We start from the raw sequence: 26,979 nt of genomic DNA, 5'->3' as shown, positions 1-26,979 counted from the left end.
CCGGCTGACCAATACAAGGGTTGGTGGCCATCCTGGCAAATTTGGGGTTGGTGGCCATCCGGGGTTTTTGAGCCTGAAAACGAGCCACCCTCAACAAGGTTGGAAAGTGAAAGTCAAGATGAGGCCTCAGAGTCGAGAGGTGGACATTGAGGAGGTCCATGGAGAAGACATGAAATAGTTTTTTTTATTTCTATTGGAATGATTTTTTCATTTGCAATTATGTCTACATATGATAAGTAGAAAGGTTAATGTTTTTGTCTCCATATGATATGGTAAATATATCCAATGCAAACAAAACATCTTCATTTAAATGGCATTAATTTGCATATATGAACGTTAATTCCCATATATTCCAGTTCATTCCCATATATTCACGCTAATTCCCACAGAAAGTTTCCACCTCTGAATATTCCCCAAAATGTGCAACCCTAGTCCTGACACACACAAATGCAAGCTTTGCAGATCAATCAACCTATTTAAATACCTCTCACACGCTACAGTAACCTGTGGATTGTGAGAGAACCTTCAGAAATCAGCAGAACGTTAATATCCTATTTGTTGACACTTGTCCTGTAATACTTGGCTTAATTAAAGTGAGACACCTTCGGTCATTCATAACACATCCATAAAGACTATATATTGCATGACGCTGTACCTCATTTAAAGTCAGACCCCTTTTGGTATTTTATATCCCATACATAAATGCATTGTATCATATGACACTGTACTTACTATAAAGTCAGACACCTTTGATCATTCATAACACATACATAAAGGCTTAATGATGTAAACACAAATGTATTAACACTTAGGGAATTATCACCAACAACTAACACAAATAGACATTAAAGACATGTTTAAACCACATATTTCCTTTTATTTGTCAATTTTTAAAACAATACAAATACATTAAGTTTAAAAAAGTCCACTAATGCAATTACATTGAATATTACACAGGGTTGTGAATAGTGTAGCTTGTCCCTGAGCTGGTGGACAAATGATTCCTGCCTCTCTTCCTGCTGAAGGTACCTCATGTTGAGTCCAACCTTAAAAGTAGCAACATTGAAAGTTAGCATGTCTGTTAGGAAATGCCTTTGTCACACCATCTGGATAAGGGCATTTCTGTGCTGCTCCAGAAACTCTAAATGGGAAGAGGGGAAACTCCATTCAATTCATATTATATTGCTCTTTAATTTACAAATCTATTGACGTGACTATGATACATGGCTGTATCTAGGGGGATTTAGCTGAGCCTACTAACTTTAACTAGCTACAGTAAAATTCAGCTAGCTAGCAGTTGCTTTGAAGTCACTGAAATTATTTGAAATAACGATTGAGATAGCTATAGTATGTAATCTAACTCAACACTTAACTACTACAAACTAATTTACATTTCAATAAATAAAGGTTAGCTTACTTGTTTTTCGCTGTCAAGTGGCAGTGTCACGCCCTGACCTTGGAGAGATGTTTTATTTCTCTATTTGTTTAGGTCAGGGTGTGATGTGGGGTGGGCATTCTATATTTTGTTTTCTAAGTTTCTTTATTTCTATGTTTTGGCCGTTCTTAATCAGGGACAGCTGTCTATCGTTGTCTCTGATTAGGAATCATACTTAGGTAGCCCTTTTTCCCACCTTCAGTGTGGGTAGTTAACTTTGTTTGTGGCTTCACGGTTGTTTCTTGCGTTTGTGGTTTTGTTGGAGACATTTGAAATAAAAAGGAAAGTGTACGCGCACCACGCTGAACCTTGGTCTCCTTCCAACGACGGCCATGACAGGCAGCACAGTGGGCATTTGATTTGCGAACTCATTACATTATCAGCGTCTCGTCCGTAACACTAAAAAAGTACTTCCAAGTCACAAATAAAATTCCCCCACATAATAGTAGAGGTGTCAATAACCATTCATGATATGAAAAAAATTGTCCAAACATTAACAATGTTTGCTGGCCTTCACCCATTCCATTGGCAGCCGAATCACATCACATGTGCGCTTACTACTCTACAGAAAACCTGCTAACAAAACAACAGTGCAGGTCACGCACACTGAATTAAAGGGCAACTACACTCAAAAACCTAAGTATCTTAGATTTTTCCCATACCTAAATAGTAATCCACTGGTGTGGTTTAAGCATTGTTATGAACACAGACAAATCAAATAATAATAATTCATAATAATTCAACTGTGGAAAAAAACTGGGGTAAACCAGAAAATATTTAGGAAATCCAAAACCTGGATAAACTAAACCAAGAAAACTTACTGCACTTTATTGTGTTTGTCAAACTGCAGCATAGCATTTTGGGGGAAGTTGAGGTCATGTCCAATATTGACTATGCACCCAAGAGGGATAGAGGTTGGGCCATCTTAGAAATGTTTTAGTCAAATATAATAAATCTAACATTTAGCAGACACTTTTATCCAAAGCGAGTTACAGCGTGAATACATTTTATGTATGGTTGGTCGAACCCGAAATCCTGGCGATGCAGTGCTTTATCAAGATGCATGATTGGGTTATAAATGCTTTGTGAAGCCTCAATTTAATATGATTTATACAAGTCCTTTATAAAGCATAGGTTTGTCACGTTTGACATTGGTGGTGATATCACACAGTAATGCCATATTTATGAACTCTTTATAAAGCATGACATACGGATATAGATGATTTGTAACACATTTATGTAGTGTTTATGAAGGCTTTAGCTGCATGTCATTTAAGGCGGGACCTAAAGTTCCTTGTAGTCGTCGCATCCCGCAGTCTGTTGACAGATACTACGATACCATCCTATGTTACACGTGCATCTGTCCACAAAAAATTATACTTACTGAATTCCTGAGGAGAGATATTCTCCTTCATCACCAGTGATTAAATATGTTTCTATTATATGTTGTATTAAAGCAAAATCCATCAGGCGAGACCAGACTCACCTGTACCCAGCTGTGTGTCCATGAAGAGTGACCAGTCTACCAGACAAACTCAATGCTTTTTATGCGCGCTTTGACAACAACACCGACCTAGAGGATTAGGTGACCTCACTCTCTGAGGCCGACATGAAAAAGGTCTTTAATCAGGACAACACCCGCAAGGCCGTGTAGCCCGACGGTATTCCAAGGTGTGTTCTCAGAGCATGCACAGAACAGCTGGCAGGTATACTCACGGTAATTTTCATCAGTCTGTAATCCCCACATGTTTTAAGATGACCATCATCATTGCTGTCCCCAAGAACTCTAAGGCTTCATACCACAATAGCTATGCTTTGCGAGGCTGGTTATGGCACACATAAACTCCATCATCCCATACACCCTAGACCCACTCCAATTTGCATACAGCACCAACAGATCCATAGATGACGCAATCTCAACTGCTCGACACACTGCCCTCACACACCAAAATAAAAGGAATACCTATGTAAGAATGCTGTTCATTGACTACAGCTCAGGGTTCAACACCATTGTCCCCTCAAAGCTCGCTACGACGATTAGGACTCTGGGTCTGAACACCGCCCTCTGCAACTGGATCCAGAACTTCCTGACGGGCCGACCCAAGGTGGGGAGGGTAAGCAACATCACCTCTGCCTTGCTGACCCTCAACACAGGGTCTCCATAGGGGTGTGTGCTTAGTCCCCTACTGTACTCCCTGTTCACCCATGACTGCATAGCCACGAACGACTCCACCATCATCATCATCAAGTTTGCTGACGACACGACGGTGGTAGGTCTGATCACTGGCAACGATGAGTCAGCCTTCAGGGAGAAGGTCAGTGACCTGGCAGTGTGGTGCCAGAACAACCTCTCCATCAACGTCAGTAAGACCAAGGAGCAGATCGTGGACTATGGAGGGGGAAGTGAGCACACCTTCATCGACATCAACAGGACCGCAGCAGAGCAGGTCGAGAGCTTCAAGTTCCTCGGTGTCCAAATCACTAAAGACTTAAATGGTTCAAAACAGGTGCGACAGCGCCTCTTCCCCCTCAAGAGGTTGATTTTTTTTTTGTCATGGGCCGTCAAATCCTCAAAAACGTATACAGCTGTACCATTGAGATCATTTTGACTGGCTGCATCACTGCCTGGTATGGCAATAGCTCGATCACATAGCGCTACAGAGTGTGGTGCAGACAGTCCAGTACATCACAGAGGCCAAGCTCCCAGCCATCCAGGGCCTCTATATCAGGCGGTGTCAGAGGACCCGTAAAATCGTTAAAGACTCCAGCCAGCCAACCAAGTCATAGACTATTTTCTCTGCTTCCGTACGGCAACCGGTACCTTTGCAAGTCTGGCACCAACAGTCTCTTGAACAGCTTCAACCCCAAAATAAATAAGACATAAATAGCCAACAAAATAGCTACACGGACTATCTGAGTTAACCTTGTATCCTCAATTACCTTTTTATTTTTGTCTCTATGCACACTCACAGGGCCTTACACACACACACACACACACACACACACACACACACACACACACACACACACACACACACACACACACACACACACACACACACACACACACACACACACACACACACAATCATCTGCTCACTCACACAACATGCACATACATTTATACTTACTGTACACACACCCATTGTGTTTGCCCAGATACAATGCTATTTTACAATTATTTTATAGGGAGGTACAATCAACAAACACAGCAGTGACACAAATGACTGATGATTGGCTGAGAGAAATGGATAATAAAAAGATTGTGTGGGCTGTTTTGTTAGATCATAGTCTACAGCTGGAAAGACTTATGTGTTATAACTTTACACCCCATGCTATATTGTGTATATAGAAATACCTGTATAACACAACACATAGGGTGTTCTTTAATGGAAGCCTCTCCAACATTATCCAGGTAGAATCAGGATTTCCCCAGGGCAGTTGTTTAGGCCTCTTACTTTTTTTAAATCTTAACTAACGACATGCCATTGGCTTCGAGTAAAGCCAGTGGGTCTATGTATGCAGATGACTCAACACTAAAGATTTTAAAGAATTGTATTGTAGAATAAAATGTAGTGAAGACATCAAATCTACGAAATAAAACATATGGAATCATGTAGTAAGCAAAAAAGTGTTAAACAAATCAAAATATATTTTATATTTGAGATTCTTCAAAGTAGCCACCCTTTGCCCTGGTGACAGCTTTGCACACTCTTAGCATTCACTAAACCAGCTTCATGTAGTAGTCACCTGGAATGCATTTCAAATAACAGGTGTGCCTGGTTAAAAGTTAATTTGTGGAATTTATTTCCTTCTTAATGCGTTTGAGCCAATCAGTTGGGTTGTGACAAGGTAGGGGTGGTATACAGAAGATAGCCCCATTTGGTAAAAACCAAGTCCATATTATGTCAAGAACAGCTCAAATAAGCAAAGAGAAACAACAGTCCATCATTACTTTGATCTCATGAAGGTCAGTCAATATGGAAAATGCCAGGAACTTTTAAAGTTTCTTCAAGTGCAGTTGCAAAAACAATCAAGCGCTATGATGAAACTGGCTCTCATGAGGACCGCCACAGCAAAGGAAGACCCAGCGTTACCTCTGCTACAGAGGATAAGTCCATTAGACATGGTCAGTCAATACGGAAAATGCCAGGAACTTTTAAAGTTTCTTCAAGTGCAGTTGCAAAAACAATCAAGCGCTATGATGAAACTGGCTCTCATGAGGACCGCCACAGCAAAGGAAGACCCAGAGTTACCTCTGCTACAAAGCAAAAGCTCATTAGAGTTACCAGCCTCAGAAATTGAAGCCAAAATAAATGTATCACAGAGTTCAAGAAACAGACACATCTCAACATCAACTGTTCAGATGAGCCAGAGTGAATCATTCCTTCATGGTCGACTTGCTGCAAAGAAACCGCTACTAAAGAACACCAATAATAAGAAGAGAGTTGCTCGGCCAAGAAACACGAGCAATGGACATTAGACCGGTGGGAATCTGTTCTTTGGTCTGATGAATCCAAATGTGAGATTTTTGGTTCCAACCACTGTGTCTTTGTGAGACGCAGAGTAGGTGAACGGATGATCTCCACATGTGTGGTTCCCACCGTGAAGCATGGAGGAGGAGGTGTGGGGGTGCTTTGCTGGTGACACATTTATTTCGAATTCAAGGCACAATTAACCAGCATGGCAACCCCAGCATTCAGCAGCGATACGCCATTCCAATCTGGTTTGTGGGACGATCATTTGTTTTTCAACTGGACAATGACCCAACACACCTCCAGGCTGTGTAAGGGCTATTTGACCAAGAAGCAGAGTGATTGAGTGCTGCATCAGATGACCTGGCCTCCACAATTATTTGGTTACTACATGATTCCATGTGTTATTTCATAGTTTTGATGTCTTCCCTATTATTCAACAATGTAGAAAATAGTCAAAGAAAGAAAAACCTGAGTAGGTGTGTCCAAACTTTTGACTGGTACTGTATGTAATTTATTGTCATAAAAAGTTTAATGACAACATTCACCTAGTGAATGCCACAGGAGTGAAAATGAATGAATTCAACAACCATCTCTCTGTCACCAGCAAATACAGTCAACTCTACAATTCACTTGAAAAAGCAAGGCACGCTAGGAATATTCAAATTAGACTTTACACCATACAGTGTTAAAACAACGCCTAAAAACGAGTTACTGTAAAAGTACTGGTGTTAATTTCCTAACACTGAGAAGGTGTAACAGCATCAGCACCAATGACTGTATATTAATGGACAAAGCCATCGATCACTTGACCCCATTCATTCCTATGTCAAGACTCAATGGTGCATTTGAAGCCAAGGAAGTTGGTTAAGATGGTGTTTCATGAAGACATATCTTACACAGTTTGAGCTACTCCAGGAAGTGACGTTGCAGGCTACTGTAGCTTAGTACTGCCCCCACTCATTGAGTATCTCAAATTTAAGGCTGACCGGGGTACATTAACAACAAAATTATTCTTATAACTTATTCTGTGTGCCATTTAAAAATATTTGGTTCAAGGACATAAAACTGGTGTAATAGAAGCAATGATTGTCTTCGAAAAATGTGTTTATTTTCACGAAGATTGCCATTTTCCCATTCACTATAATGGGGATCCTGTTTTCTGAAAATAATGCCTGCAGTACTAAGGTCAGCCTTGAACTGCATAGCTTCAATGAGAGGGTGCAGTCGTTCTCCCCTGGTCCGCACTAAGCACAGTATTCATTTAGTACTGAAAAGTGTAGACCTGGACAGACACTGGAACAGTGTTACATTGATTCAAGTGTTTACTTTGAGTAAAAACATATTTCATCTTTTATGTGCTGTTTTGATGATCTTTTATCCATCTAAAGTTAATGGACTAATTGTTATTGGATACCAGTTTGTTTTATAAACAATTGTCATTAAATATTTTGTCTTTCTTTAATGAAAATGTTGAAGATCCATGTTGAGTCTACAACACCCTTGCTACGACCATATTGTTGATACACCATGGCATATTTTGCATAAATGTACATGTAAACAATGTTATTTCTGAGATTTTATATTTGACTCAGTTTCCGTTCTTTGCAAATACTACAGTATATTAAAGATATTCTGATTGTTGAATGATTGTCAGATATCAATTCTCTGAATGATCGTTACACTGCCACATATCAATTCTCCTGCTTTCAAATCAAATCAAATCAAATCAAATCAAATTTTATTTGTCACATACACATGGTTAGCAGATGTTAATGCGAGTGTAGCGAAATGCTTGTGCTTCTAGTTCCGACAATGCAGTAATAACCAACAAGTAATCTAACTAACAATTCCAAAACTACTGTCTTGTACACAGTGTGAGGGGATAAAGAATATGTACATAAGGATATATGAATGAGTGATGGTACAGAGCAGCATAGGCAAGATACAGTAGATGGTATCGAGTACAGTATATACATATGAGATGAGTATGTAAACAAAGTGGCATAGTTAAAGTGGCTAGTGATACATGTATTACATAAGGATACAGTCGATGATATGGAGTACAGTATATACGTATGCATATGAGATGAATAATGTAGGGTAAGTAACATTATATAAGGTAGCATTAGTTACAAAGAAGTCTGTTGGTAAAGGAATAAAATTAGCTGATGAAGGCATACCAGAACATGTTAGTTTTATTAATGAATACTTTATTTTCAAATGTTTTACCCCCCATTTCGTGATTACGATCTTGTCTCATGGCTGCAACTCCCCAAAGGGCTCGAGAGAGGCTGTAGTGACGCCGCAACACTGCGATGCACTGCCTTAGACCGCTGCGCCACTCGGGAGGCAGAATACTTGCTTTTTTAAACACACTTCTGTTTTCCTGAACCATGAATTGGGCCTGACTGTCATTATCTCAATAAACACAATGAATAATAACACATCCAATGCAAGTACCCAGATATTTCTACAGTATCTCAAACACAAGCAGAACAGATGCAGGGGAAAGCTGGGGGAAATGATTTTCCATTAACATTGACTTATTTAACATTCCTCCAACTCTGAAATATAAACATGCTGTAGATAACCCATGTTTGCTCAGTCAAGTACATACCGACATGTCACTTTAAAATCCCAGAAAATATTTTGAGGTGTGCAGCTCTTGATTTAGTTTAGAGTTTGCACTTTTGGGACTATTCTATATGTGCATTGTTGTATTGCTACTCTATTGTACCGGGAAACCTAAATGACAAAGTATTTGATGTGTATCAGATCCAGGTCTGGTGAGGTGGTTGAGAAGTGGTTTAGTCCTTGTGAGTTACTGTAGATGCAGTCTCAATCCACCTGACAGGTTCTTCCAGTAAATGGAACTTAAGGTTGGAATGGGATTGTGGGGCCGTGGGTGAAATAAAGTCTCTGATGTCTGAAACCCCCAATTATAGCCTATTTAGGGAAATTCTAGGCTGAAATTCAAACGGGTGGTAAAAGATCTCTATTGGATCCCTCATTGTCACAACAGTCTCTCTTTCTGTCTCTCTTGTCCATGTGTTAGTGTTGTAATGTATCATCCGTATACTACGTTGTAAAAACACCAGAATGCATTAGGTCATGATCCCCCATTTGGTTGACTGCTGCTGAAATAGGACACTTTATTTGGACAGCCGTGTAGTACAATTAGGCCATCCCCACACACTACACTGCTGTTGTTGAGGGGTGGGGTAGAGAAGTGTCAATGCCCATAACATCTTCATAGCCCACGGTATCTTTACAGCACTGTCCATTCTTAGAGGTCAGAAAACAAGACATCTTTGGTAAGATACCTTTTAGTTTTTTTCTATTCATATTGCAATGTTTTTGTGAATTATATGAGACAAGACAGAAAATCATGAGTATATTTAATATAAAAAAATGTGTATTTGATATCCTATGCTCAATTAATTTTACTTATGAATTACCATATTTTTCTACAAAATTTGAAGAACATCTGTAGGTGGACATTTGTGACCATGATGATTTAACAACCTGTTATGCTTACACGATTGCTTTTTCAGATTTTACCAATTCTACTTAGTCTCATCAACAAGTTATATCTCATGGTAAGTGTTTTTGTTTGCTTACTGTTGTGTTAGTTCAAAGTATTGCAAATACATCAGTAAAATGGACCACACAAGTTCAGGTTGACTTGGGATCATTATCCAATGATGGCCACTTTTGGCCAGGGTTCTTCAGTAGCTACCTAATGTACCAATGGCCACTTTTGGCCAGCGTTCGTCATTAGCTACATAATTGGCCAGGTTTCTCCAGTAGCTACATAATGTATCGATCAGTGGAGGCTGCTGAGGGGAGGACGGCTCATAATAATAACTGGAACGGAGCAAATAGAATGGCATCAAACCATGTGTTTAATGTATTTGATACCATTACCACGAGCCCGTCCTCCACAATTAAGGAACACCAACCTCTTGTGGCAACGATGGCTACTTTTGGCCAGGGTTCTCCAGTAGCTAGATAATGTACTGATGGCCACTTTTGGCCAGGGTTCCTCAGTAGCTACATGTAGGCCACTTTTGGACAGGGTTCTTCAGTAGCTAGCTACGTAATGTACTGGCCAGGGATCTTCAGTAGCTAGCTACATAATGTACTGGCCAGGGTTCTTCAGTAGCTTGCTACATAATGTACTGGCCAGGGTTCTCCAGTAGCTAGCTACATAATGTACTGGCCAGGGTTCTTCAGTAGCTACATGAAGGCCACTTTTGGACAGGGTTCTTCAGTAGCTAGCTACGTAATGTACTGGCCAGGGTTCTTCAGTAGCGAATGACAGTACTGGCAAGGGGTCTTCAGTAGCTCTTCAGTAACTAGCTACATAATGTACTGGCCAGGGTTCTTCAGTAGCTAGCTACATCATGTACTGGCCAGGGTTCTTCAGTAGCTACACGAAGGCCACTTTTGGACAGGGTTCTTCAGTAGCTAGCTACGTAATGTACTGGCCAGGGTTCTTCAGTAGCTAGTGACAGTACTGGCAAGGGGTCTTCAGTAGCTCTTCAGTAGCTAGCTACATAATGTACTGGCCAGGGTTCTTCATTAAAAGGGCAATATGACAGCAAACAGCTTCCCTGCTGTGGCATCAAGTATTAACTTGTTCATCCAGTTCACTTCTTTGATTTGTTTGTAGAGGTCTTCTTCAGCTCGTTATGAATATTTCTAACTATTTGATTAGATGATTAAAAAGACAGAGGTCCACTTACATATAATAGTGGTTAATTTGCATAGTGTTGTAATACCATAAGCATGGTAACATGGATAGGGTGGGTCTAACACCACCCACCTAGAACAGGGTTTCATCAGGGGAGACCTAACTTGAAAACCCCTAAGTAGTCAGGTAGACTATGTAACTGATGGGGCTCTAGCTCAGAATATTAATGTCCACCCTCAGTCCAATCCCTATACATAAATGTAAATGTAAACATTGTGTCGGAAACTTGAAATAAATCAGACAGACAGACATGGTCTCTTTTGGTTGGTGTGACTCGTAATGGGTTTCAGCCGTTGAGTAAATACAGCCAAATGCAATCAATCAAGCAGTGGATTGTCCCATAGGCCTATTTGCATTGGTTGATTACTGTTTGTGCAGATTGCCTCTCAAGTCAGAAGACAGTTGACACTGGTAGTAGAGTGGAGTAGTCATCACCTCTTAATCAAGGAACAGGAGGGGTCAGCTGTAAATACAAATAGCAGATGCATTGAGTTATACATGAATCACTGATTATTTGTATTATTCACCAGAATGATGTTAAGGGAGATCTTTTTTTAATACTTAGGACAGTAGTCAGTCAACGTTTCTCTTCTTCTGGCAATTCTACAAATGTAATTTAATGCATCCTTTCTCAAACCTTTGAGGTCATTATGACCCATGTGAACTTGAGTGTAGATGCATAGATGCAGTAAAGAGGTCACTAGAATGCAGACCGTGGGGAATAGAAGAAGGATGCAGGATTGGTGCACATTCAACAAATCTGATCTAACAAAGTGGATATTCGTCAAATCCGTCATGATTGATGTATTATAACAGGCCCAGTGTGGTTACTAAAGTCCGATTTGGATACATTTGGCTCATAACATTTAGAAGTAGTCCCTTTTCAGGTTTAGAAGAAGTGACTTCTAAATGCTAACTCCCATTCATATAAGATGGTAGCATAGCTAGCATAGAGAAATCGGTGGTGGTAGTAAAAGTTGTTTTTAACTGTAATGCAGTTGATTGGTGATGACGAAATTAACATGTATTGGTTGACATCCATACAAGCGTTACACTCCAATTTTTACCTCAACATCGTGTGAAATATACAAATAAACAATAGCCTAAATCTAGGCTAATGTTGCTGGGAGGCAATGAGGATATTCGGGATCTTTCCCCCACGGAATCTTTCCCTCACGTGTTTCCATGGCATTTCCATTGTTTTGGTCGAGTTCCATTGACCTCTTTACCGCATCTATGGGACATTGTCTCAGATCATAATCAAATGAAGATTGTCTTCCCATTAGCTTTCATTTCTTCAAAATAATATGAATCCATCATCCTCCTCAAATTTGAAGTCACCAACTGCCACTAAAGTAGTCTTCACCCCCCTCTATCTATTCACCCACGGACTTGTAAATCCAGTTGCTCCCTTATATCAACATCTTTAATGATTAAACATAGTAGAAGAATTGAACACCTTGTGCTAATAGCCTTTCATTTGACCTGTAATGCTACAGCAAAGGACAATTGCATTCTCAAAATGTTTTCTTTAACTAGGCAAGTCTGTTAAGAACAAATTATTATTTATAATGATGGCCTACTCCGGCCAAACCCTAATCCGGACGATGCTGGGCCAATTGTACACCACCCTATGGGACTCCCAATCACGACAGGTTGTGATGCAGCCTGGAATCGAACCAGGGTCTATGTATCAGAATTGAACGTTCAGTTGATTCAAATGGTGTCTTTTTTTTGATCAGCACATACCAGTATACTCTTGGTACTTAGACAAAGGAATGCACAACAAAGCAAATTGTGAGGACAGAGCTTTGCTGAAGAGAGGGGAAGAATAATTTTCTCAAATCTCACACCTGTGCTGACATCCGACTGAGTCAAAGGTTGAAAGAGATGTTATATTGCTTTTCTCCTCAAATTATATTTTCCTCAAAGATGAAACCAAGGAGAATTTAGAGAACTATGACTCGCCATGACACAGGCTAGTGCTATCAAAGTGAGTTTGTATGTGTTTACTTCTGCGAAGCATTGATTGCTAACATGTATGAACACAGATTGCATTACAGTAGCCTAACCATCTGGGAGGGACTGATTAAAGTACAGAGTGTCTATGAAGAACTTCTCATCTTGAGAAGAACCTTCTGAAAAAGTTTCAGTTTCACAGAAGAGGATAGCATGGAGACAGAGCTGCATAACATCCCAATAGAATCGCCCTTCTGATGCCAAGATTTCACCTCTGCAACCAAACTTGCTAGCTAGATTATAATTTGATTGTGCAAAACATTTTCTCCCATGTCTGTCCCATAATGACACATTTTTAGGAAATGCAGGCAATCTATTCTGTTCCCACTGTCCATCATTTGTTTTTCATTTCCCACAGGCTTCCTACAGAGGCAGTGTGAAAGACTTTGTCAACTGCAATGCCAAGCAGGATGCTGAGCTCTTACACAAGGCCATGAAAGGCATAGGTAAGTTAGATGCACTTAAAGTTATAAATATAAAAATACAGCATAAGCCTAAAAAGCAGACACTTTTTAAAGCCTTTTACAGTACAGTGAGAGTAAACATATTAGTATGTGGCCCCAAAGGGAATTGAACTCATAAACCTGGGGTTTCTATCTCCACGCTCTTTCCAACTGAGCCACAGATATAAACTCTACCAGAGAAACTGCAGTGGAATATGTATTTATACTGTAAACATTTTTTGTATTAAGCTGTATTTACAGAGTATTTATTCCTTAATTACACCTTTTTTGCTTAGAAAAATGTAATTAGCTGTGCAAAGTGTCAGGCTGCTACTATAACGACCTGTACTTAAATATATTGTACAATACTTTATTTCCCCAGGCATAATGCCACTGTAATGGTATGTTTTTATGGAACTTCTTACTCTCCCTTTCAACTTTGTTTCCCTCTCAAATGACCTGGAATTCATCACAGCAGTACATATAGATATATTGTAGGATCTTAATTTGAGCCCGTTTGCTACAGCAGGTTAATAATCCTGCAGCAACAGGAAATTTGAATTATTATGTGGATTATAATTAATGGCCCTTTTTTTAGGGGTCAATATATTTTTATTTAGGGCAAATCAAGTCTGGACATTAGACTTTAGAACATTAAAAATAAAAAAATACACTACAAGTTTTAATGTTCTGCCTTGCAGGACAAATCTCAACAAAATAGTAATCAAATTAAGATCTTACATCTGTAATGACCACCATAACGACAATTTCCTCCATATGTCATTGGTTTAAACCAATTGTCCCAGTGTTGTGATTCATTCGATGGCCTTGAACCCAAAAGACACAATGTTGTACAGAGGAAGTAAACTGGAAGATGATCGTAAAATGGAGGCATGTCTGTGAATTATAGCTTGACTTATAGTTGGAGCGCAAAATCAATCTGAACTCTGATCTTTTAACCAGATAACATTATAAGCGGTGACTTGCTTTATGGCATAATTAAGTCTGGATAACAAATCTATTTCAACGTTGCCCAGGATCTGCCGTGAATTGTCTCAGCCCTGATATTATTTTGCTGTATCCCAGAGGTATTGATGCCTTTTAAAAGTATTGGTATTGATTGTTTGTGTGTTGGTCCATTTGTCTCATCATTTCCCTGGTGAGAATAGGTCTAAATGTTGATCTAGTGCTTATTAAAGGGACGGTTCATCCTCCAGATGAAATTACATGGTGCTAATCTAATTGAGGCCTGTAGATTTCCTTGAATACATATAGCGTGGTCCAGGCCAACATAGTTTGTCCATGTTTGTTGTTGCCTTTCAAACCACAATGACCAAACTATCTTTATGGAATATAGACTCAGCTCAACATAGGGCATGGAAATCACTGATAAATGTAGATTTTGGGGTGATTCATCCCTTTATTGTTGTAAACACAAACGGAATTTCTTTACTTGGTTCACTACATAAACAATGTGTAAACTAACTAGTTATTCCAAACTGGTAGGGGTGGCTTTGTTTTAATGAGTTCTGCAATTCATGATCAAGACATGTTCTCAAGTCACTGATTTAAGATTAATTACTGTAAGTTTGTCATCATGTTTGACAGGCACTTATGAGGACACCATTCTCATGCTCTTGGCATCGCGCAGCAACAATCAACGGCAGGAAATTAAGGTGGAGTACAAGAAGGCCCACGGAAAGGTGAGACAGGAAGCTTACAGGTCTGATTGAAGCCTATAGGTCATGTCACCAACCCCATCACTCATCAGCCAAAACAAGGGTCACCTAAGGGAAAACAGTATGCCATTTTTTCTACTGTTACTGAATAAGAGTAGAGCATATGCACACCCAATTGCCTTGTGCAGGGTATCCAAGTATGAATTTCAATGAGAAGAATCCATCCACATACTGCCAAAATGCTTTACTGTTATTCTCAGATATGGGGTTTATTCGTAGGGGCAGACTGGCATGACGGTATTGCCATTGCGCAGATGTCACGTAGCTAGCAGCACTGGGACTGGGAGAGGTTTGTGACTTATCCGTAATGAATAGCATCTGTCCAATACCTACAGTATAGGCCCTCATGAGAGTTCTGAAATATTATCCACCCACACATGCCATAAGTTGCTTTACCTGCAACCCACCTACCTACCCAACCACAATCTCTCCATCCACACATATCCCTCCTCCCCCTCTTTCTCCTTGTCAGTCTCACTTTCAAATGGTTCTTTATTCATCCAACCGTGTCTCTCGCACTCTCTTTCTCTGGCCTCTGCCTGTTCAGATCGGCACTTCAAAAATACCCAAATCTATGATAAATGGCCGATAAAAATCCATTCCGATGTACACTTCTGTGAGTAATGTGTATAATTGTCTGGTGGTTTAGCATAAGAGAAAAGCCAACAATAAATGTAGTTTTCAGGGTGTCTGATAACTCTCGCTCTCTCTCCAGTATACTGTATGTATTAGGAACGACTAAACTCATGTTTTTTATTGTCAATACTAATAAATGAACTCTCGCTCATAAACCAAGCGTTTTACACTTCTATGTGCATGTTATCAAAACACCCGTTAATCATTCAAATGCATTGATTGAGGTAAGGATTTATGCTCTGTTATTCTTTGTGTTTTAATTTTACTTTAAACAAACACTTCTTCCATTGTCAAAGTTATCAGAATATTAATCATGCAAAATTGTAAGAATTTTTATAAATTGATTGAGGTAAGGAATTCACCTTAAATATTTTTTGGTTTGTTTTTTTAAAGATCCAAATCAAACACTTATTCCATTTTTCAAAGTTAAAGAATTATAGACTATTATATCCTCAGGGTCTTGTGAATAATTCAAATGTATTAATTGAGTAAGAGATTTTGGCTCTATTTGTCTAAAGCAAGCACTTCTTCCATTGTCTAAGTTATCTTAATATTGACTTTATTTTTCCACAGGATCTTGTGAGTGCTTTAAAGTCGGAGCTGGGAGGCTTGTTCGAGACGCTCGTTGTGGCGTTGATGACGCCTCCCATTTCCTATGACGCCTCTCAACTCCATAAAGCACTCAAGGTAAAGTACAGCAATGTATAGTCTATGTTTGGTTATGGCTCCAATAATAAGCCATGTATTGTGCAGCCAAACGTGAGTCTACATAGAATGAAGGTAAAGTACAGTTTAAGGTATGTGGAATTAGGAATCGTATGGTATTTTTACCATGAGGTACAGTATGTGCAGGATATTGGTCATGTGTCTAGATTATTTCAGGTGAACATTAACATGCTCCATCAGATAATGGTCTTAAACCTAGCTCTCCTGAAATATGTTCTTCTTTCCCTGCAGAAAGCCAGTCCATTATAGGCTACACTAATGAAGTGTAATATGTGTGGCCATGTTTTTCATCTTCCATTGAGCCCTGTTAGGTTTGTCCAAAACTGATTGAGTACTATGGTACTGCTAGGCTTTGGCAGGGTCAGGGGTTAAAGGAAAACTCCACCCCAAAACAATCTTTTGGTATTTCTTTCATTAGTCCATTGTTGATATAGTCCCAAAATGTTTTGCATATCAGTGGTCAAGTTTTCAAGATATATAACATTCAAAATACAGAAATAAAGCTGGTGTGATGCATTTTACATAAAAATTGACAGTCAAGTGGATGAGTTTGGCACTGTGTTGTGAGCATACTCTGCCCAGGCGAGAAACTTGCTCCAGTTGCTAGCCTTGGTGGACGAAACAGCTCCTGGTTGGCCCTCTACATTTGCCCATTTGACTGTGGGTGGAACCTCAAGGAGAGATTCACCGACACCCCCAACAGGGAGCAAAAGGCTTTCCACTACTGTGCAACGAACTGGGCCCACAATCCAAGACAATGTCCTGGGGAAGTCTGTGTAGTCGAAAGACGTGTAATCATGAGATCAGCTGTCTCCTTCAGGCAACTTGGGTAGACAATGAAATGGGCTGCCTTGGTGAACCGATCATGACCACCAGGATAGTGGTAAGCCCTTGGGATGGAGGTAACCCTGTGATAAAGTCTACGGACAGGTGGGATCAGGGCTGACTGTGTATGGGCAGAGGTTGGAGCAGCCCAGCAGGTCGCTGTCGTGAGGACTTGCATTGGGCACAGGTGGAACAGGCCGCAACAAAGGATCTCACATCCTCAATCATGTTGAGCCACCAGAATCTCTGCCTCAGGAACTCTAGTGTCCGATTAACCCCTGGATGCCCAGTTAATTTAGAGGAGTGTCCCCATTGTAGCGCTTGAGAACGGGCTGATCACAGAACATAAAGTCTGTTGGTGGGACCCCCGCCGGGCTCAGGTTCTCGGGTCTGGGCTTGTCATACCGTGGTCTCTATACTCCATAACATGGGAGCCACAATGCGGGAGCTGGGGATGATGGGCTTGGAGTCCCTCTCCTCATTAGATACATCGTGTTGGCCGGACAGGGCATCTGCTTTCTGATTCTTGGATCTTGGGTGATAGGCTAGAGTTAAAAAACAGAGTCCACCTAGCCTGGCAAGTGTTCAACCTCCTGGTTTCTTGAATGGAGACCAAGTTCTTATGGTCCATCCATATCACGAAAGGATGATATGCCCTATCTAACCAGCGTCTCCACCCCTCAACGACCCACTTGACTGCCAAGAGCTCCCAGTTGCCTACATCGTAGTTGCGTTCTGCTGGCGAGAACCGCTTGGAAAGAAAGGCACATGGGTGCGTTATCTTGTCCCCCTCGTTCCGCTATGAAAGGACCGCCCCTGCTCCGGTGTACGAGGTGTCCACCTCTACAACGAAGGGACGAGTAGGATCAGGAGGAACGAGGATGAGTCTGGAGGTGAAATGTCCCTTGAGCTCCATGAATGCCCTGTCAGCCTCAGGGGTCCAGCCAAAACAGGTCTGGGACAAGCGGGTTAGGGCCGTGAGAGGAGCTGCAAAATGACCGCCCAGTTATAGCTGATTTTAAATCCATAATAATACATATATTATCACCTAATGTTGTGTAAGATGTTTTAATCAACTTAAGTTCTTGTGAACATTACAATTGCTATTTATGGTCCGTAGGCCTCATTGACCTGAGCTCATACAACTCGTTTTTGGGTTTAAAAAAAGAAGCATGATGTATGGATTATATTGAATCAAAAAACAAAAGCTCAGATGAAACATGTTGTGCTATTTATCACAGACTACTTTGCGTTAAAGCTTAACTCTCTCCTCCTCACCAGTGTCATGATCAAAGATATGATCAAGAGCCTCACAAACAGTATATCGTTTGGTCATGGTGCTGCCACAGAATGAATTGTGAGCAAGGCCTTAAAAAGGTTTTATATACTAGAGCTGCGAGAAAAGATCTATATATTATTGAAACAATGTTGCGATTGTCTGTGAGAATGCCAACAGGTGTGGTTCCCGTGGGGGAAAGATTCTATTGGGGAAAGGTTCCCATGGGCGTTTCCATGGATGCCAAGAAGGGGAGTGAGGTGTGTGTGTGTGTGCTCAAACACACATTCATGTGGGGTCTGGGAGAGGATGTGTGTCCATCTGATGAATGGGCATGTGCCTGAACACAATTGTATACACTAATTGTTGTCTCACCCATTCATTTCTAATGACCGGTCATTTTTGACCGGGAACACCACAGGTGTACAAAAGTTAAATAAAACACCCAAAATGTCATGAAAATCATCAAAATGTATTTTGTGTGTTCAGATGCCCTCTGTGGACAAAGTCATGGAACCTTATGACAATCAGATTAAATTAACTACATTTTTCAGAGAGAAAACTTGTAAATCGTTCCAATTCGACCGGGACACAGCAGGAGGGTTAACTATTGAATCAACACTAGAAATGTTACACTTAACAATCAACACTATTTAACACTGACCAATTTGCTGTGTGCTATGAAAAGGACACATCTGCAGGCTTCCATATGTTTCAAGAACCTTTTAGAATTCTTAAGAACCGTAGATGCCACATCAAGAACCCCACAAGAACTCAAAGGTTCTTTATCGGGCAAGAGTTCTCCAAGGAACCTTAAGAGCTGAGGGAGAACCATTTAAGAACCTTCATTTGTTTCAGTGTAGGGCAAAAGCATGTATGTGCATGTTAGTGGCTTTCTCACAGCTACATAAGGGCTGTTTTTGTAAGGTCACTATCCTTCTTTGTTCATTCTGGTTACACTGTCCTGCATCAGCTCAGTGTTTCTCACATTAGCGGTGGCTCTGATGGCTCAGTTGATAGGAGCACGGCCCTTGCTACACCAGAAACGTGGATTTGGATCCTGCATGGAGAGTGTGTAGGTGATATGGAATTCACAACATTTCTCCACTGGTGCTGGGCCAGAAAAGACTGATCGTTTTAAAAACCCACACACATACATTCACTACCACTCAAAAGTTTGAGGTCACTTAGAAATGTCCTTGTTTTTAAAAGAAAATCAAATTTTTTGTCCATTAAAATAACATCAAATTGATCAGAAATACAGTGTAGACATTCTTAAGGTTGTAAATGACTATTATAGCTGGAAACGGCTGATTTTTAATGGAATATTTACATAAGCATATAGAGGCCCATTATCAGCAACCATCAACCCTGTGTTCCAATGGCATGTTGTGTTAGCTAATCAAAGTTTATAATTTTAAAAGGCTAATTGATCATTAGAAAACCCTTTTTGCAATTATATTAGCACAGGTGAAAACTGTTGTGCTGATTAATGAAGAAATAAAACTGGCCTTCTTTTGACTAGTTGAGTATCTGAAGCATAAACATTTGTGGGTTCGATTATGGGCTCAAAATGGTCAGAAACAAATAACTTTCTTCTGAAACTCGTCAGATTATTCTTGTTCTGAGAAATGAAGGCTATTCCATGCGAGAAATTGCCAAGAAACTGAAGATCTTGTACAACACTGTGTACTACTCCCTTCACAGAACAGCGCATACTGGCTCTAACCAGAATAGAAAGAGGAGTGGGAGACCAAGGTGCACAACTGAGCAAGAGGACAAGTACATAAGAGTGTCTAGTTTGAGAAACAGACACAAGTCCTCAACTGGCAGCTTCTTTAAATAGTACCCGCAAAACACCAGTCTCAACGTCAACAGTGAAGAGATGTCTCCGGGATGCTGGCCTTCTAGGCAGAGTTCTTCTGTTCAGTCGGTGTTATTTTGCCCATCTTAATCTTTTCTTTTTATTGGCCAGTCTGAGATATGGTTTTTCTTTGACCCTCTGCCTAGATGGCCAGCATCCCGGTTTGCCAGTTTGCGCTGTTCTGTGAAGTGAGCAGTGCACAGCATTGTACGAGATTGAATGATTTCTTGTCAATTTCTCACATGTAATAGCCTTCACTTCTCGGAACAAGAATAGACTGACGAGTTTCAGAAGAAAGTACTTTGTTTCTGGCCATTTTGAGCCTGTAATCGAACCCACAACTGCTGATGCTCCAGATACACAACTAGTCTAAAGAAGGCCAGTTTTACAGCTTCTTTAATCAGTACAATGGTTTTCAGCTTTTTAAAATGAGAAACTTGGATTAGCTAACACAACGTGCCATTAGAACACAGGAGTGATGGTTGCTGGTAATGGACCTCTGTACCCTGCGTGTAGATATTCCATTTAAAAAAATTGTCAGTTTCCAGCTACAATAGTCATTTACAACATTAACAACATCTAAACTGTATTTCTGATCAATTTGATGTTCTTTTATTAATGGACAGAATGTTTTATTTTCTTTCAAAAACAAGGAAATGTGTAAGTGACCCCAAACTTTTGAAAGGTAGTGTATATAGTGTGAATAGTGCACTAATTGAGAAGGTGAAGCAGCATATATCATGTACAGGCTTGTCTTTTTGAATCATTCAGACTGTTTCATGTCCACGTATACTCACTGGTTGTTACAGAATGGCCAGCCAGGTATTGAGTGGGCTTGTCTGAGAGTCTCTGATTGTTGTTCCCTAGGGGGTGGGGACGGATGACGACGTGCTGATTGAGATCCTGGCGTCTAGGACCTGCGCTCAGATTAAAGACATTGTCAAAGTCTACAAGAAAGGTAAGAGGTTAAGTGTGTCATGACACATTCATAACATATCCCACTGGGCAAAAACTGGTTGAATCAACATTGTTTCCATGTAATTTCAACAGAAAAATCTACGTGGAAAACTGGGTTTTAAAAGTCAAGGGAATTTCGTATTTTTAACCTGGGCAATATTTTTTGTTGATTTCACGTTGAATTTAAATCAAAACTAAACGTTCAACTGAAGTATGTGTCCAGTGGGATTCATTCAACCTCTACAGGAAAGAGCTTAGTTTCCTCATATAAGAGCACAAGGTGAGACCCAGATACTGACATGGAAGGCAGATGGTTTGAGTCTTTGATATTTATTACATCCAAAAGGAGTAGGCAAGAGAATGGTCGTGGACAGGCAAAAGGTCAAAACCAGTTCAGAGTCCAGGAGGTACAGTGTGGCAGGCAGGGTCAAGGTCAGGGCAGGCAGAATGGTCATGCGGGAGGGTAAAGAGAATAGAAAAGGCAGGAGCACGGGAAAACACGCTGGTTGACTTGAAACATACAAGACGAACTGGCACAGAGAGACAGGAAACACAGGGATAAATACACCAGGATTAACAAGCGACACCTGAAATGGATGGAGACAATAACAAGGACAGGTGAAACTGATCAGGGTGTGACAGTACCCCCCCACCCCCCACCACTGCTTTCACCTTTCCAGGATCCATCTGGACATTACCCTCAGTGATGACATATCCCAGAAAGGGGATTGTAGAGCGGTGGAACTCACACTTCTCGGCTTTCTGGAACAATTGGTCCTCCAGGAGGCGCTGAAGGATCTGCCTGACATGAAGAACATGTTCTTGGGCCGACTGGGAAAAAAACAGGATGTCGTCAAGGTAGACGAACACAAAACGGTTGAGCATGTCCCGGAGCACATCATTTACCAAAGCCTGGAAGACAGCTTGAGACAGGTGAGACCAAACAGCATGACCTGGTACTCATAATGTCCGCTGCCTGTGTTGAAGGCTGTTTTCCACTCATCCCCTTCGCGTATCCGAACCAGGTGGTTGGCATTCTGAAGGTCCAGCCTGGAAAAAATGGTGGCCCCGTGGAGAGGTTGAAAAGAGAGGAGAGGAGTGGTAGGGGGTACCAATTTTTAACCGTAATGTCATTCAGTCCCCAGTAGTCAATGCACCAAGAAAAACCCTGCGCCGGCAGGAGTTGCATACGGACGGACGGCCCCAGTAGCCAGAGACTGACATGAAGAACATGTACTCTATGTACTCCTCCATAGCCTTGGTCTCTGGCCCAGATAGAGAACATAGCTGACCCCAAGGTGGGTTGTGGTGTGGTGTGGTGTGGTGCCTGGGAGATCAATGGCACAATCATAATGACGGGGCGGGGGAAGGGAAGTAGCACGTGCCTTACTGAACATTTCAAGGAGGTCATGGTATTCAGTAGTAATGGCAGAAACATCCAAAGCCTTGCTAACGTCCTGAGGAAGACATCTCGGGCAAGGCTGTGCAGTTGAAGACAGTGGGAATGGCAAAATGGGCTCCAACCCAGGATGGAGCTTGTGGTCCAGTCAATAAGAGGGTTGTGTTTTTGGAGCCATGAAAATCCCAAGACAACCAGAACATGGGGAGATGCAATGAGGAGGAACTGTGTGGTCTCACTGTGGTTACCTGAAACCCGTATATGAACGGGCACAGTACTATGGGTGACTCTACCTATTGAGCAGCCGTCCAGTACCCTAGCATCCATGGGAACCGTGAGAGGCTGAGTGGGAATACCAAGCTCAGAAACAATAGTAGCATCCATAAAACGTTCATCAGGCCCAGAGTCAATGAGCACTCGGAAAGACTTAGATTGGTCTCCCCACAGCAAAAGCACAAAAAAAAAAGGTGTGTGGGTGATGGGAATTAAGCAACTCCCAGTCTGGCTCACCAGAGTACTTGTACCCACTAGAGACAAGGGTTTCCTAACAGGGCAGATAGCTATATAATGTCCTACCCCTCCACAGTACAGACAACAGTTTGAACTCAGCCTCCGTGAGCTTTCCCCTACCGATAACCTAGCTCTTCCCAATTGCATAGGCTCAGGATTATCCAACTCACCTGTCGTTGATGATTCACGATGGAGCACGGGTGGCTTCGGATCCGCTCGGAAAAACTGCCTTCGGGAACTTACGGATTCTTTTGAAGATGAGCGAGCCAGAGCGGATGAACGAGTGTGCCCGAGACCAGACCTCTCACTCCTGCATTCCCTTTTTTTCACAGTCCATCAAATAAAATTCCACATTCCACATGTTACATCCAATCTCCATAACCTGGATACCCTCCTGCTTCTACTTTCAAATGCTGGATCGGTGCCTTCCCTAGAGCTAAAGCGGTGACAGGTAGACTCTCAGAATGCAGATTGGCTCGGTGAATAGCAAGATTACGCAGATGGAGATGGCAGCTTTGCTTCTAGTCCTTAGGAAACTGTGCAGTATTTGTTTTTTTATGTATTATTTCTTATATTGTTATCCCAGAAAACCTTAAGTGTTATTACATACAGCCGGGAAGAACTATTGGATATCAGAGAGACGTCAACTTACGAGCACAAACAGCACTATGACCAGGAATACGACTTTCCCAAAGCGGATCCTTTGTCTACACCTCCCAGGGCATTTGAACTGATTCCAGAGGCGGGGGTGTATGTTTCATGATTAACAACTCAAAGTGTAATTGTAACAACATACAATAACTCAAATCCTTTTGTTCACCTGACCTAGAATTCCGTACAATCAAATGCCAACCGTATTATCTTCCAAGAGAACTCTCTTCAGATATCGTCACAGCCTTGTATATTCCTCCGCAAGCGGATACCAAGACAGCCATCAAGGAACTTCACTGGACTTTATTCAAATTGGAAACCATATATCCCGAGGCTGCATTTATTGTAGCTGGGGATTTTAACAAAGCTAATTTGAGAACAAGGCTACCTAAATTCTATCAGCATACTGTTTGTAGTACACGAGCGAGTAATAGGCTCAATCACTGCTACTCTAACATCCGCAATGGATACAAGGCCCTCCCCCGCCTTCCTTTTGGAAAATCTGACCGTGACTCCATCTTGTTGCTCCCCTTCTATAGGCAGAAACTAAAACAGGAAGTGCCCGTGCTTAGGTCTATCCAACACTGGTCTGACCAATCGGATTCCACGCGTCACGATTGCTTCGATCACGTGGACTGGGATATGTTCCGGGTAGCCTCAGACAATAACAATTGACGTATACACTGACTCGGTGAGCGAGTTTATAAGGAAGAGTATCGGATATGTTGTACCCACTGTGACAATTAAAACTTTCCCTAACCAGAAAACCGAGGACTGATGCCAGCATGCACGCAAAACTGAATGCACATACCACCGCATTTAATCATGGCAAGGCGACTGGAAACATGGTCGAATACAAACAGTGTAGTTGTGGAATTCGTTAGATAATAGGTTTTGTTGTGGAATTGTTAGATATTACCTGTTAGACACTGTCGGATCTAGAAGCATAAGCATTTCGCTACACTCGCAATGGCATCTGCTAACCATGTGTATGTGACCAATAAAATGTGATTTTGATTTGAATGCAATATGGCCACCGGTTCCACATATTGCGGAACCTTGCTTTGAATCTGAATGTCTGTTTGTTGCACTCATTCGTATTCTAGATGTTTCTCTCGCTGGGCTATGAGAGCAGTCTGACACCTTGCTTCAAACCAATAGCATTGAAGGATGAAGGAAAGTTATATGGCCTTGGTCTAGGATAGACAGGATTACCATGCATTGTTGACCACCAATGTAAACCAATGGTAGGTCTGTGCTCACCCCTGACTAGTTTCATACATTTGTTCACTCTGAACTATGCCTCTTAATTTAGAGCTGTACAATCAAACAATCTTCCTGCAGGGCATCCCGTCAAAATGTGTTCACCTCACTGCTGATCAACCCCTAGAACTTAAAATAAACACTATATCAACTGCATCAAGTATCCAGTCTATTTTCAAGAGTACGTTCCTAGTCCTGCATCTTCAGCCAATAGACACAGCAACGGTCTAGCACAACAGCCTGGTCCCAGATCTGTTTGTGCTGCCTCCTATGGTCATTGTCACGCCATTGTCACAGCACAAACAGATTTGAACCAGGCTAATGGCACAATAGGCCAAGGATTAGAGCCACCCTGGCCATCTGAGATGGACACCGGAGAAGGCGGATCCATCCGTTACCCTGCTAATCAAATCTCCCTGGCGGAGACCTTCAGCTAAACAGAGCACGTCCAATCTGGGTCGATTGCTGCCATTAGCAACCATTGTCAGATATAAGTGTAAACAATTTTCTGTCTTTCCCTTCTCCCTCTTCTCGTCTTTCTCAGAGTGCGGTGGGAAGCTGGAGAAAGATATCACCGGTGACACCTCGGGCAACTTCCAAAAGCTTCTAATAATGCTTCTGCAGGTAAACGAAGAGAGAAGGAGGGATAAGAGAGATACAGTATTCCCTGTCTGATAATGGGAGTGCTTTGGTGATATCCTTATAAAGTCATGGGTGGTTCACGAAAGGTGAGGATGGAGTGAGAAGGAATGAGGAGGGAAGGGTACGTACAGTAAGAATATCATTGTCCTCTGGGTCTTGGTAACCTAACCCACCAGGTTGCCAGGTTGAGAGGGACTCAGCAAAGATTAGGTCATGAAGGGTAGACATCACTCTACTCCCATGATGCACTAACCTTTTCCCCTCTGTTATTTTTTCTTCCCCTTTGCTCCTCTGTTCTTTTGTGTAGAGGAGTAATGATGAAGGGGTGGATGACAACAGGATTGAGAAAGATGCAATGGTAACAGAACCCAATGAGTGGGGGGATGATCGCTAAGTGCTATAGGGCAAGAAATTACATTTTGTCTTCAGTGCTCAAATGTTAACATGCTCAGGATATGGCTCCAAACCATTACCATACAGTAGGCCTAAAGGACAAAGCAAGCTTCAAGTGTATCATAGTGCTCGCTGATAAATGATCGATATTAAAAATGGATTTAGTACATTTTCTTCCTGGAATGGAAAATCCCATGGATTTTAAAGCTAAAAAAATGTTGTTGTTTTTTTTTCTTTTCATACTTGGATCAACATTGTAGGCTATAGTACATTTAATGATTATACACATGCATATATAATACAGGTCCACTGAAGGGTCCCTTGCCTTTGACATCCACTTCATTGAGCATGGCCTTATCATATTCAGTGAAACCAGTGACTAAACTAGAATATTTGCATTTCTTCATAGATCATTGATCAAGCTATGTTATACTGCAACTAGTGAAGGTTGTGTTAAACAGTTGATAGTATAAGACATTCTGAACACCAAAGACAGGATTTGAGGCAAACACCTGCATGCCACAATTGTAATAACATTGCTCAGTGTGCTATAATAAACTGTTATCAGTGGGGTACTTGTATTTGAGTGTGTGTTTCAGGAACTGATTGCTGCTGGCAAGGGGAAGGTTGGCACAGACGAAGAGAAATTCATCAACATCCTGGGCAATAGGAGCCATGAACACCTTCGACTAGGTGTGTGTGTGCCATTTCGTTCAATCATTAAAACAGAATTGCATTCTGCACTTTTATTATAACATCAAATAACATCAAATTCTCATATGTATCTTGTTTTTCATTGCAAGTGTTTGACGCCTACAAGAAGGTGTCTGGCAATGATATTGAGGACAGCATTGAGGGCGCGACTACTGGAAACCTGGAGAACTTAATGCTGGCAGTTGGTAAGACTCTACAATGATGACAAGTAACAGCAGTAAAGTAAAAAAAAAGATTAGAAAAAAATGTACAA

General features: G+C 41.2%; 1 protein-coding gene across 1 annotated transcript in view; it reads left to right on the top strand.

The window, feature by feature from the left end:
* Positions 1-26,979, top strand: part of LOC110487747 (annexin A5-like) — a 44,183-nt gene that overhangs the window by 14,820 nt on the left and 2,384 nt on the right. Inside the window, exons 2-12 of the mRNA XM_090198040.1 lie at positions 3,434-3,590; positions 3,801-3,942; positions 9,468-9,512; positions 13,047-13,134; positions 14,740-14,834; positions 16,080-16,193; positions 21,065-21,155; positions 25,522-25,601; positions 25,927-25,977; positions 26,612-26,705; positions 26,816-26,911. Coding sequence (XP_090054166.1) covers positions 3,434-3,590; positions 3,801-3,942; positions 9,468-9,512; positions 13,047-13,134; positions 14,740-14,834; positions 16,080-16,193; positions 21,065-21,155; positions 25,522-25,601; positions 25,927-25,977; positions 26,612-26,705; positions 26,816-26,911 — 1,053 coding nt within the window. The remainder of the gene's footprint in view (positions 1-3,433; positions 3,591-3,800; positions 3,943-9,467; positions 9,513-13,046; positions 13,135-14,739; positions 14,835-16,079; positions 16,194-21,064; positions 21,156-25,521; positions 25,602-25,926; positions 25,978-26,611; positions 26,706-26,815; positions 26,912-26,979) is intronic.

Source organism: Oncorhynchus mykiss, chromosome 14 (genome assembly GCF_057628025.1).
Source record: "Oncorhynchus mykiss isolate SJ-2025 chromosome 14, ASM5762802v1, whole genome shotgun sequence".
Classification (NCBI taxonomy): domain Eukaryota; kingdom Metazoa; phylum Chordata; class Actinopteri; order Salmoniformes; family Salmonidae; genus Oncorhynchus; species Oncorhynchus mykiss.
The sequence above is the reverse complement of the archived record's forward strand: the minus strand, read 5'-3'. Positions and strand labels throughout refer to the sequence as shown.